At 42.7% G+C, this 13,492-nt stretch overlaps 1 protein-coding gene across 1 annotated transcript in view; it reads right to left on the reverse strand.

Moving 5' to 3' along the window:
• MOGAT1 (monoacylglycerol O-acyltransferase 1) overlaps positions 1-12,656 on the reverse strand; it is a 31,998-nt gene extending 19,342 nt beyond the window's left edge. The window contains exons 1-3 of the mRNA XM_061148642.1: positions 12,471-12,656; positions 2,404-2,582; positions 1,650-1,854 (exon numbers count right to left, since the gene is read on the reverse strand). Coding sequence (XP_061004625.1) covers positions 1,650-1,854; positions 2,404-2,582; positions 12,471-12,564 — 478 coding nt within the window. The 5' untranslated portion in view covers positions 12,565-12,656. The remainder of the gene's footprint in view (positions 1-1,649; positions 1,855-2,403; positions 2,583-12,470) is intronic.
• Between the last annotated feature and the right edge of the window lie 836 nt (positions 12,657-13,492).

Consider the following 13,492-nt stretch of genomic DNA (forward strand, 5'->3'; position numbering starts at 1 on the left):
AAATGGGGCTTGCCTAGTGGCTCAGACGGTAAAGAATTTGCCTTCAATGCAGAAGATCTGGGTTTGATCCCTGGGTCAGGACCCCCTGAAAAAGGGAAAGGCTATCCACTCCAGTATTCTTGCCTGGGAAATCCCATGGACAGAGGAGTCTAGCAGGTCACAGTCCACGGGATCACAAACAGTAGGACACAACTGAGTGACTAACACACACATATAATGTAAATATATCTCTGTGATTTTTTAAAATTAAAAAAAAATCTTTTCCTTTTAACTTTCTTCCTTTTATAAAACTAACCCAGCATCTGCAAAAGAGGAAAGAGAAGGGATTCCCACCCACCCCTCCCCTGCCCCCACTTAGTTCAGGAGATGGGGGGTTAGTGCGGCCTCTAGTGGCCAGATGAAGGGACAGCCTAAGTTGGACACAGCCCAGGGTTACATGGGTGAAGGTCCATAAACAGAACCTGGAAACCCAGGCAAGGATGCTGGCCCTTTGGTGTTTAGTGATTTCCAACAAGCTATCTAATGACAACAGAGAATTGAGAAATTAATAGGAAGTGATAAAAACCTGAAAGACCATGAGGAATTCTATCTCTGAATAAGCTCTGATCCTGAAATTACAATTTTCCCAAGAGATTATCCATTTTTTATTATGTCCAAGAAATGCAAAGACAATAATAATTAACCTACACAATGATCATAAACATAAATCTCTTTGTAAGTTACAAATTGGTCAAGTTGGAAAACCAAAAAAATTGAGCCTCTTAAGTTGAAATAAGACCCATTAACACAATCTTAGGCTTCTGGATACACTCATATAAGATCTTTACAGCATTTTTACTGAATTCTATTCTCAGAATTTGGAGAATTATGGTTTCCCTAATCTGAAAGTCTTCCACTAGTTCAGAGTAGCAGAGTAAAATTTCTGAGCCAAGTTGCACTTAATCTGGGAGGAAAAAGACAGCAGATTCAGTGTATTTAGTTTATAAATTGCCATTATTCCAAGACACATTTGAGGCCATTTTCAATTTCTACTATTCATAAAAGCAGACAAAGCACCTCTCCAAAGGTACCATTTATTACTTATTTGCTCCAAGCATGATTCTTTCTCATCTGGATACACAAAATGCATTCATTAATTTATACTTTCATTGAATTAACATCTATTGGACATTCCTAAATTCCAAGTACTATGCTAGATACTATGCTAGTCACTTGGAGAATTATGGGGGAAAAAAATACAGTCTTGTGGCTCAGACAGTAAAGAATCTGTCTGCAGTGCATGAGATCCAGATTTGATCCCTGGGTCAGGAAGATCTCCTGGAGAAGGAAATAAAGAAATGGCAACCCACTCAAGTATTCTTGCCTAGAGAAACCCATGGACAGAGGAGCCTGGCGGACTACAGTCCATGGGGTTGCAAAGAGTCCAGCACGACTAGGAGACTCACACTTTCACTTTCTTTCTGTCTCCCTAGTGTTTCCAGCCCGGTGGGGGAAAGCAAGAACCATCAAAATGGCATATGAGTGTGACACAGCGATAGACACAGAGTTGTACTCTAAGAAAACATAAACCTGGTTGGTTTGAGAGAGAACATTTTGTGTGGTCCTGCCACCCCAGAACACTGTGGAAATAGTGATCTGCCTTCACTTACCACTACTCATCAGATATTCCCGGAAGAATGGACACCGGAACCAATATGGCAGCACATGAAGATAGGAGGTAAAGCCGGGAAACAGCTCCTTGAAGTTGGAATAATTTGTACAAAAGTTTCCAAAGGCTCCAACCACAAGCACTCCATGGGGGTGAAACCCAAATATGTAGTTGTGACTCGGATCCAAATCCCAAGTTTTGATGAGCTATGGTGCGTTTATGTTGACATAAAAAAATAAAATGTTGCCAGATTAGTTTCCAATAAGAAACAAAAGGATGTAATTCTACATTCAAGAGGAAATGGAAAGCTTGACTTGTTTTAGTTTCCTGGAATAATGTGTATTAGTCTTTCAGTCATGTCAGACTTTTTGCGACCCTATGGATTGTAGCCCACCAGGCTCCTCCATCCATGCAAGAATACTGGAGTGGTTTGCCATTCCCTTCTCCAAGGGATCTGCCTGATCTAGGGATGAACTCAAGTCTCTCCCATTGCAGATAATTTCTTCACCATCTGAGCCACCAGGGAAGCCCTCCCTGGGGTAGAGCTGTATTCACATTTTTCAGCTCTGTCCTGAGCCCTTCGCACACAGCCTTCTAAATTCTGTCAATTTAGCTTAGACTCCATTTAGTAAGTTGGGCTGAATTGCAGGCTCTCTTCCTCTAAAAAGGGAAAAGCTTGAAAAATATGTGATAAAAACATATTTGCATTTTTTTTCTCAGCTCAAAACCATACTATGTAAAACAATTCTACTCACATGAATTGGAAAATAGTCCTTAAAGTACCTCCAAATGGTCCAGCTTCTGACCCACTCGGATCTTCTGCCTCCTTGCTCCGGGGTTTGCCAGTCAAAGTAAAGCCATGTCAAGTAAGGGAGGTAGAGGAACCAGTAGTTGCGTATGATCAGGAACACAATAATCCCGAGGCATACCTGTGCTGTAAGAAAGGGGAAGACCTCAGGAATTGCGGTCCGTTAGAATCTGCCCACTGTTCGTACAATCACTGGTTCAAGGTGTCATCGTTGTTGTTGTTCAGTCGCTAAGTTGTATCCAACTCTTTGTGACCCATGGACTGCAGCATGCCAGACTCCTCTGTCCTCCACTATCTCCCAGAGTTTGTTCAAATTCATGTCCACTGAGTCAGTGATGCTATCTAACCATCCCAGCCTCTGTTGCTCCCTTCTCCTCTTGCCCTCAATCTTTCCCAGCATCGGAGTCTTTTCCAATGAGTTGGTTCTTTGCATCAGGTGGCCCAAGGTAGAAGGATCTAATATATACAAAGTGTGTTTAAGTGAGCCTCAGTTCAACTGAGGCAATGTAACAAGACAGCAATGGTATAGTATGACTTAACATTTCTTCGCTGTATAGTGTATGGCAACTTCTATATTGTGGGTGTCACCAAAATATTTTTAAGTTTAATCCTCATATAGCCACAACATCATTGAAGCAGCCAGAACATTCCTAATGTCGTTTGTTCCTTTTTTCCTGGGCTTCAATTTCTTTATTTTGTTTTTTAAAAGTCTAGAAAGTAATTTTTCACAAAACGGTATAATTTAGAAATGAGATACATTTTTTAGCTTTTTTATTTTCACATATAGTTGATTAACAACGTTGTATTAGTTTCAGGTGTAGAGTAAAGTGATTCAGTCATATGTATACGCGTCTGCATGCTTGTGTGTGCTTGCTAAGCTGCTTCAGATGTGTCCGACTCTTTGCAACCCTATGGACCACAGCCCGCCAGGCTCCTCTGTCCACGCAATTCTCCAGACAAAAATACTAGAGTGGGTTGCCACTTCCCCCTTCAGGGGATCTTCCCAACCCAGGGATCAAACTCTCATCTCTTATGTCTCCCACACTGGCAGCCAGGTTCTTTGCCACTAGCACCACCTAGGAAGCCCAATCCTTGTGTCTATTCTTTCTCAAATGCTTTTCCTTTTTAGGTTATTGCATAATATTGAGCTAATGTACTTTTTATAGTAGGGAAAATTGCAGCTTAAGGAGGTTAAGTGAATTGCTCAAGACACACAAATTGTAAGTAGCTGACCCGTCTAAATTCAAGGTCCATTCTCAAAGCCCATGACCCTACACCACCACCCCACTGCATCCCCAATGCGGAGGAACTGTCATTGACAAGACGGATGCAGAAGAGTTCCTACTACAAGTATTCACCTTGATTGAGCAGTTATTCATCATATGCCCATGAAGAGGGCACATTCCACTGAGAAACTTCATTTTCAGGAACTCTATTGCCAGAGATAGAAATAAAATAGAAGAAACTCTGTGCCTTAGCTCACCTACCACTTCTTGCATCATTTCACAGCAGAGCAATTCTAATTATTTGTGCACCTAATGACGTAGACTCAAATCCATGAAGCAGGAACTGATAAAACTTGACCTGGGCAATAGTGACAAGAATATTTGCCTTTAAGTAATACATTAAGCTAAGCTACACATTTTCTTTTTATGTCGATGCTGTACATGCGTGCAAAGTCACTTCAGCCATATCTGATTCTTTGTGACCCCATGGACTGTAGTCCATCAGGCTCCTCTGTCCATGAAATTACACAGGCAAGAATACTGGAATGGGTTGCCATGTCCTCCTCCAGGGGATCTTCCCAACCCAGGGATCGAACCTGTGTCTCGAACCAATGTCTCCTGCATTAGCAGGTGGGTCTTCTTTACCACTAGCACCACCTGGAAAGCCCACGTGTCTATGCTGTGTGTCAGATTTTAAAAAATTATAAAAAGAAAAATATATCAATGGGGAAGAGCACAGAGACTTAAAGCCTAGCACAGAGCAAATGCTCAACAAGTGCCAGCCATTACTATTGCTCTAAGGAGTAGCATTGCCTCTTTCTTCTTTATTACGTGCTGAGTCACTAATCTCGTGCTGACTTTATCTCCCAGCTCCTATCCATTCTCAACTTTGTCCCAGTGGTTGGGGCCCCGCACTTGCCCTGCCACAGTGTGATCAAAAAAATTTAATAAACATAAGGAGAACAATAAGAATAATAAAAGAACAATGATAGTGAGAGCAGCTGTTTTGCCCCTTTCCTATTCGCCCAGTTCTGTTCCCTTCTAACCTTAAAAGAACCTAGTTATAGGAAAGAGATCACTAAGCCATTGAAATGAACTCTGGACTTAGGCTCTCCTGAATGCACACCATGCTTTGCCTAACCTGTTGATTCTTTCCCTAGATAAAAAGAAGCATAAATGAAGAATTATACAGTTAACAAAATGACTAGCTCTCTACCCCCAAGCAAATACTGCAGGCAGATCATACAGGCAAGATAATATCTGAAGAGTCAGCCAGCCTGTGCTCACGGAGAATGATGTAGAACTCAACCTCCTACCTGGATGATTCACTGGGATGCTTCCCCCTCTCACATTTTCCCCTTTAAAAATTGTCATGGCTGATCACAATCTTCAGAGCTGGTCTCTGGACATGAATCCACCTTCTCCCAGGTGGCTGGCTTTCCTTATTAAAGCACCTTTCCTTTCTACTGACACTTGTCTCTTGAATTATTGGCTTACCAGCTGAACCCAGGTTTGGTAAAAGTGGCATATAGGAAACTCCCAAATAAATGTTAGTTATCAGCCACCATTAACTGTTTGAGACCTTTATAAATACCAGTTTCATATGGCTCAACTCAGTTTTTTATTTCCCAGTGCATATACTATTTTGATAAAAATTTTAAAAACAGGTAAACAAGAGGAAAGGAATATGACAAAACATTTACAATAGGTATTTCTGGATGAGAAAATGCTTTCTAGTCTATTCTAAAAGTTCTTCTACGGTTTCTAATTTTTCTAATAACTAGCATGAATTATCTTATAATCAAAACTTTTAAAAAATTAAATAAAATGATTCCCCTAAAGGAAAAAAAAGTAAACAAAACACTGCAAAATAAGTCTACTTATGTAAGAATATTTTCATCTTTAACATGATTTTATTAAAATACCATGAACAAATCTCATCAGAAAAACACTGTGAAAACTTGTGGAAGTTTATTTATTTGCATTAAATAGTGACCAGGGACCAATATTAAGAAATTATTTAAAATATTTAACTTGTATGGGTACCATTTCCACTTGTGTCTAAGAAGTTTTCATTTGCCCCCATAAAAACTATTTCTATACTTATTTTAGCCATTTAACATAGTATAGAGAAAGAAAAGAATTCAGAGGCAAGCAAATCCTTTAGCACATCACATTCTTTTCCTTTTTATTCCTGAGGCATTGTTTCAAAACATCAATCAGTGCCATCTGCTGAGTATAAGACTGTAATTTTAACATTCCTCTAATTTTTAAAATTCTTGCCTTAAGAAAACTGACTTCCAGAGTTTCTTAGGATGAGGATGGTGCTAAAACACAAATCTAGGAATCCCTTGAAGAATTTTACAGTCTAGTATTCCTCATATGTGGGTCTGCTCCATACTGCCTTTAAAAAGTATCTACTTATAAGGATTCACACTTTTCTTGGTTAAAGATGAATTCATTATTGGAACTGTTTCTTTGCCTAATGAAGTCAAATTATAACAAGGACTGAGTTGAAACCAGTCCCATTTTCGTACTATTTTAGAAAGTTTTACAAGCTGAAGGACAAAAGAAACATAAATAATTTGTATGGCTACAAACTAAAAACCACAAAGATAATCCATGATAGAAGAGGCAAATAGTGTTCATGCAAGTCCAAGAATCTAGTGTAGATCACTAGAGTGAACATTAAAACGTGCTCCCTCAAAATCTTCTAGATTAAGGGAGACTAAAAAGATTTAATTTAATACATGTAGATTCCTTTGCTATAAAGGACATTAGTGGGGCAATTGGTGAAATATGAATAGGGCCCCTGGATTAGGTCATAGTTCTGTTCAGTCGCTCAGTCGTGTCCTACTCTGCGACCCCATGGACTGCAGCATGCCAGGCCTCCCTGTCCATCACCAACTCCCAGAGTTGAGTCAAACTCATGTCCATTGAGTTGGTGATGCCATCCAATCATCTCATCCTCTGCCGTCCCCTTCTCTTCCCGCCTTCAATCTTTCCCAGCATCAGGGTCTTTTCAAATGAGTCAGTCAGGTCATAGTACAGCATCACTATTATTTTTTTGGATTTGGACATAATCACAGAAAACTAACCAATCTGATCGCATGGATCACAGTATTATCTAACTCAAGGAAACTATGAGCCATGTTACGTAGGGCCACCCAAGACAGATGGGTCATGGTGGAGAGTTCTGACAAAATGTGGTCCACTGGAGAGGGGAATGGCAAACCACTTCAGCATTCTTGCCTTGAGAACCCCATGAACAGTATGAAGAGGCAAAAAGATATGACACTGAAAGATGAACTCCCCAGGTTGGTAGGTGCCCAATATACTACTGGAGAAGAGTGGAGAAATAACTCCAGAAAGAAAGAAGAGGCAGAGCCAAAGCAGAAACAATGGACAGTTGTGGATGTGACTGTTGATGGAAGTAAAGCCTGATGCTGTAAAGAGCAGCATGGACAGCAAGGCCTGGAGTGCCGCGGTCTACGGGGTCTCAAAGAGTCTGACACAAACGAGCGACTGAACTGGAGTAACAGAAATTAAAAACAAAACCTAATTAAGCTTAGAAGCTGTTTCACAGCAGAGGAAACTATAAACAAGGGGAAAAAACAACCCTCAGAATAGGAGAAAATAATAGCAAAGGAAACAACTGACAAAGGATTAGCCTTCCAAATATACAAGTAGCTCATGCAGCTCAATACCAGAAAAACAAACAACGTGATCAAAAAGTGAGTAGAAGACTTAACAGACGTTTCTCCAAAGAAGACAGTTCAGTTCAGTGGCTCAGTCCTGTCCAACTCTTTGTGACTCCATGGACTGCAGCATGCCAGGCCTCCCTGTCCGAAGAAGACAGATAGCTAATAAACATATGGAAAGATGTTCAACATCTCTCATTAGAAAAATGGAAATCAAAACTAGAAATCAAAAGTTCTGGGGATGTAATGTATAGCATAGTGACTACAGTTAATAATATTGTATATCTGAAATTTGCTGAGAGTAAATCTTAAAGATCTCATCATAGGAGAAAAAAATTGGAACTGTGTGGTAATGGATGTTAACTAAACTTGTGGAAATCATTCTGCAACAGAGAGATCAAGTCATTACGTTGTATACCTAAAACTAATACAATGTTGTAAGATTGAAAGACAGCACTTAACATTTATCTCAAGGAAAGAGTATTTGATTTCATGACTAAATGAAACAATTTGCTATTTTAAAAAACATATTTCAAGTGCTATTGGTAATAGCTTATACTAATTTCCTGATGGTGGAATGGAGAAGGAAATGGCAACCCACTCCAGTACTCTTGCCTGGAAAATCCCATGCACGGAGGAGCCTGGTAGGCTGTAGTCCATGGGGTCGCGAAGAGTTGGACACGATTGAGCGACTTCACTTTCACTTTTCACTTTTATGCATTGGAGAAGGAAATGGCAACACACTCCCGTGTTCTTGCCTGGAGAATCCCAGGGACGAGGGATCCTGGTGGGCTACCGTCTATGGGGTCGCACAGAGTCGGAGATGACTGAAGCGACTTAGCCGCAGCAGCAGCAGCAGATGGTGGAAAGAAAAATGCATTCCAAGACCTTGATTTAGAGATTTTAAAAGACATAGTTAATAAAATTTCTATCACCATTGAAAGGAGATATTACAACTCTTTAAAATAAGTAAAATGGAAAGAAATAAGTGTTCATCCTTATCTTCCCTGTAAGAAAGGAATTGTAGGGTAAGCAATGGCCATAGATGATTAGGAGAAATTATTCCTGGTGTAAATTCTAGCTAACATGTGAAGAAAGAATGAGATAATATGAAAATTACCATTTTGTAGTCCCAAACAAATGTTAATTTAGTCACAGATCATTAACAGAGACTAGGTGAAAGACCAACCGTCAGTGGGGAACTTTTATCTGCAGCATGTCAATTACCACCCCTCATATTACTTCTTACCTGGACCCACTGACCCTGGACCCACTGGACCCACTGGGTCAGTGGACATTACATGGATCTGACATAATGTGACATGAGCACCCAGCAACACCTTGGAATAGGACTGGCAAAAACGTTTCACCTAAATCTAATCAAGGTTTTAGTTCCAACTTCCATTTTAGAAGAAATACAGAGACTGATGCTGAAGAAGAAATACAGAATTGGCCACCTGATGTGAAGAGCCAATTCATTGGAAAAGATTCTGATGCTGGGATTGAAGGCAGGAGGAGGAGACGACAGAGGATGAAATGGTTGGATGGCATCACAGACTCGATGGACATGGGTTTGAGCAAATTCTGGGAGATGGTTAAGGACAGGGAAGACTGGCAGGCTGCAATCTGTGAGTTTGCAAAGAGTTGGACACAACTGAGCAACTGAACAACAACAGAGAATTGAGGAATGAGTTAGCCCTCCAAAAAAGCAGAGGGATCCTGAAGGTATGTTGCAGAACAGATAACCTGACTTCTTCAGTGCTTCGCTGACAAAACAAATAGGGCAACACTGTTCTAAATTAAAGGACATTTAAAAACTAAATGCAACCCAGGGGGGTTGTTTGATTCAAACAAATCACCCACCAAAGTGTATTTCTGGCTCAATTTTAGGAAAGCTGAATATTAAGTTGACTTAGATGATTTTTAGCAATCACTGTTAATTATGCTACATGTAAAATATAATTTTATAATATGTAGACTAAAGTATTTTGGATTAAAAGACATGATTTGCTTTAAAATAGTTTTGCAAAATAGATAAAACTAATATAACATATTGTGAAAATAATTGCAAATCCAAGTAATGGGTATATGGGAATTCACACACTTCTCTCTACTTTTCTGTGTGTTTGAAATTTTTCATAATAAAATTTCCAAAATATACAATATAAAAGAATAGTACAACTGTCAAATGTGTGCAACAACTGTATTTAAATGGTCTGTCAAGACTTACAGACTTCAAGAAGGAGCTATGGTTTGGTTACCTGGTTATGGGGTGGGGCTGGGTGAAGATGGAACCATAGGGCGAAAGGATAATTAGGGAGTTTGGGGTGGACATGTACACCCTGCTATGTTTAAAACGGATAACCAACAAGGTCCTACCGTATAGCACATGGAACTCTGCCCAGTGTTATGAGGCAGCCTGGATGGGGAGCTCGGGGGAGAATGGATACAAGTGTGTGTATGGCTAAGTCCCTTCACAATTCACTTGAAACTCTCACAACATTGTTAATCAGCTACCCCAATACAAAATAAAAAGTAAAAAAAAAAAAAGTCTGTCAAGCCACTGTAGTCTGATTCAAATTAGGAGTGGTGGGCCATGTCCAATCCACTCACATGTGGCACATGGAGCTCTACCACTCACCTTGTGACCTTGAACAATTACTACACCTCCAAGCTCTGTCTTTGGAAAATGAGCTCAGGGTAGCCCCTACCCCTATGATTGCTGTGGGGATTTACCTACATGAGTTAATACAAATAGGAGACGTGGGTGACAGAGTGAAAGTGTTCAACCAGTATATTTATGCCTTCCCTGGGCCAGGCACACACTGGGTGCTCCCTCACTGAGCCTAGGGGCTAGGATGTGTCAGGGAGAAAGACATTTCCCCCTACCTTCCCAGGTTCTTCAGGCTGGTCTAAGAATTAAATTGACAGGAGACAGATTCATGGGAGAAAAATCCAACAAAATTTTAATAATATGGATGAAAGGGGGGAACCCAGGAAAACTAAGTAACTCGGCTGAAACCCTCACCTTAAATACCATCACCAGCTAAAGACAAAAGAGGATGTTGAAGGTATGCAGGATCAGTTATGGGAGCTTGTCAGGAAAAAACAAGGGTAAGATTTTATGCAGGTATAAATTCCTCCCTTCTCCACTTGATAGGTTTCTAGAGATTTGGTCATCCGCTTTCCTATAGCAAGGGACACATGACTACAAATAGAGATTCCCCTTATAAATGTAAACATTAAGGGTCACTCCTGCTAGGTTTTCAGAGTTCTTTGTTTTGTCTGTCTTTGTTTTGTCTGCTGCTTTTTAGAAAATAACCAGCTTCAAATAATTAATAAACCAAAGAAACATATTTTAGGGTGACAAATTCTGTTTACCTATGGATGGCAATACAGACCTTTCTCAAGCAGCACAGACATACACAAACACAAGCATCGGCAAGGGCCACGGAAGGAGAAGACAGCGGGCTATCAGAGATGTGCTGACTGGTGAGTGAGAAGGTCAGTATCCAGGTTCAAGACATTCAACTGGACAGCAGAGTGGTTAAAGCAGGAACTCTGGGTAGAGTAGTGGAATCTGCCCCAACTCCTCCGCCTCCTACTAACCGTGTGACCGTGAACAATTCACTCGACCTCTTAGCTCCTTCATCTGTACAATGAGTGCAAGAAGGCACAGTCCTTACCTCATAGGGCTGTGGTGAAGATTACATGGTTAATAGTGTATGGTGCTTAGCACTGCAGAGGGAGGGAGCAAGTGTCCATTTGTAGTTGGCAGAGGAGTAACTGGCACACACCAAGCCCTTATCTATTATCTCAATGGTACTTTGACCAAGAGCAAAACAAAATATAATGCTGTCTCAACAGTCTGGCCTAGGAGGACTTAATGAGCTAAGGCTTTCAATTTCCTCTTTTAGTAAACTCCAGCTGCACTTGGAAGATTAAAAAAAAAAAAAAAATCCCCATGTGCAGGTTCCATTCTGAAATAAATGAATTCAAAATTCTTAGGGAGAGACCATGGGCATCCTCTTTTTTTCAGAAATTTCTCCAGTCATTTTAATTGCAGCCGGGGTTGAGAACCATCGATCCAAGACACTCAAAATGCAAGACGGTTCAAAACTGTAAACCTCTACAGTGCAATGAGTTATTACTGTTACTGTGGCCTCCAGTGTACAACCCATGGTCTAAGAGCATACAAATAACCAGGCTTCTGAAGCGGCTGTGTGTGTTAGTCGTTCAGTCGTGTCTGAGCCGTTAGGTTCCCAATAATTCCTGTCCTCTCATACCACCCCCCTTTACCTTGACCCCCTCAACCCCTTTACTCCCAAGAGCAGAACAAACATCCGGAGGAAATGCGCATAGGTAAGTACCCTGGCTTAATTTAAGAGCTAGCTAGGACAGGGAGGCCTGGCGTGCTGCGATTCATGGGGTCGCAGAGTCAGACACGACTGAGCGACTGAACTGAACTGAGGACAACACTCTCCGGGGTTGAATTACTTACAGGCAGAGGCCACCCAACCCAAGCACTGTATGGTGCATCCGCAGCAAGGTACCTTTCCGCATCCCGGAAACCTTTAACACGGACAAGTTAACCCAGATATTTGTCCTTAGGGTGGGGAGGGATCAGGTTTCAAATCCCTGGACATTGAGTCCATTTCCGAAACCGTAATTCAAGAAACGAGTTTGTCTACTTCGAGAGGCTTAAGTGCTATGTCTTCAATCCAGCTCGCTTGGGTCGTGGTTCCCTTTGGATGTATACATGTGTCAAAACCCATCGAGCAGTAAATCTGGGCCTTTTCCTTAGGGTAAAGGTACGCCTTTATTTTTAAAAACAGCACTGGGGAAAATTAAGTCGGCACTCAGTCGTTCGCTACGAGCTTCACGTAAAAAGATGAATCAAAGAGGGGAACCCCAGATTAGCTACCCACGCCCCGTGTGACCTGCCAGATGAGGTTTACAAGGGGAGCCGGGCTGGAGGGTCTAAGGACGTCCTTGGACTTGCCGACAACGCCGGTCCGGAAAGGAGCAGACGGAGCCCCAGGCACCGCGCGGTTTCGCCTGGATCTTGCGCGGCCAGGCGTCCTTACCGAGCAGCAGGAAGGACAGCAACCACTGCAGCACCGCCGCCGTCTGCAGCCGCCGCGCCAGCGGGATGTTGAGCGGCGCAAACTCCACCTTCATGGCCCGGCCGTGGCTAGCGAGAGCGGCGCCGAGCGCGGCCGCCTGGGACCTCGCTGCTCCGCTGCGCCTGCAGGGTGTGAGCGGCCGCCCGGGCCAGCGCCCGGCCCCCCGGGAGCAGAGGAGGCGGCGACCGCCCGCAGTGGGCGCGGACTGGATTTGGTCTTGGGTGGGAGGGAGCGCCGGGACCGAGCCTGGGGGCTGCCAATCACGAGCGCCGGGGCTCGGGAGCAGCTGCGGCGCCCAGGGCGCATTGGCTGCCTCGCCAGGGCGCCGAGGAGAGCGCGCAACGCTGGGCACAAGCGTCGGCAAGCGGGGTCAGCTGCCCGAGCCCGGCCACTCGAGTGTTCCTGCAACTAGCCTAGAAGCCCGGGGATCTCCACCGAACCCTGACCACTGCTCAGAGATCGATGCTTCAGCATCCGCCCTTAAACCCACCTCTTCCTCCTAAAGTGTCTGCAGCTGGGGAAGAGTTAGGCTCTCCCACCAGCTGGAGGTAGGCGCAAGAGTTAGCTTCTCTGGAGCTTGGTACCCATCTGCTTATTGGTCTGTGTGCCCCAAACTTGTCCCCAAACTCTGGGGGACTCCTCACCTTTGTGTCTTAGATTCCCACACCTATCCTAAAAACCTTTCGCTTACTCATTCAATGGACATTTATTGAATACCTACCACTTGCCGGGAACCAATCTGGGCACTGAGGATATACTAGCTCATTCATCAATTCTGCTCTCAGTACAAATTGGGGTTGAAGGGTGGGGGTGGGGCGGGGAGAGAAACAAGAGAAAATAACACCACTGGGTGTGTAATTGCAAAGTGAAACCCTACTATGAATGAATGAGAAGGTTCTAGGACTTAGACTGGAGGGTCAGTCTCAGAAGAAGTGACCTTGACTTTAATTATAAAGGTGAATCCAACTCAAGCAAAGGGAAGC

Source organism: Dama dama, chromosome 8, assembly GCF_033118175.1.
Source record: "Dama dama isolate Ldn47 chromosome 8, ASM3311817v1, whole genome shotgun sequence".
NCBI lineage: Eukaryota > Metazoa > Chordata > Mammalia > Artiodactyla > Cervidae > Dama > Dama dama.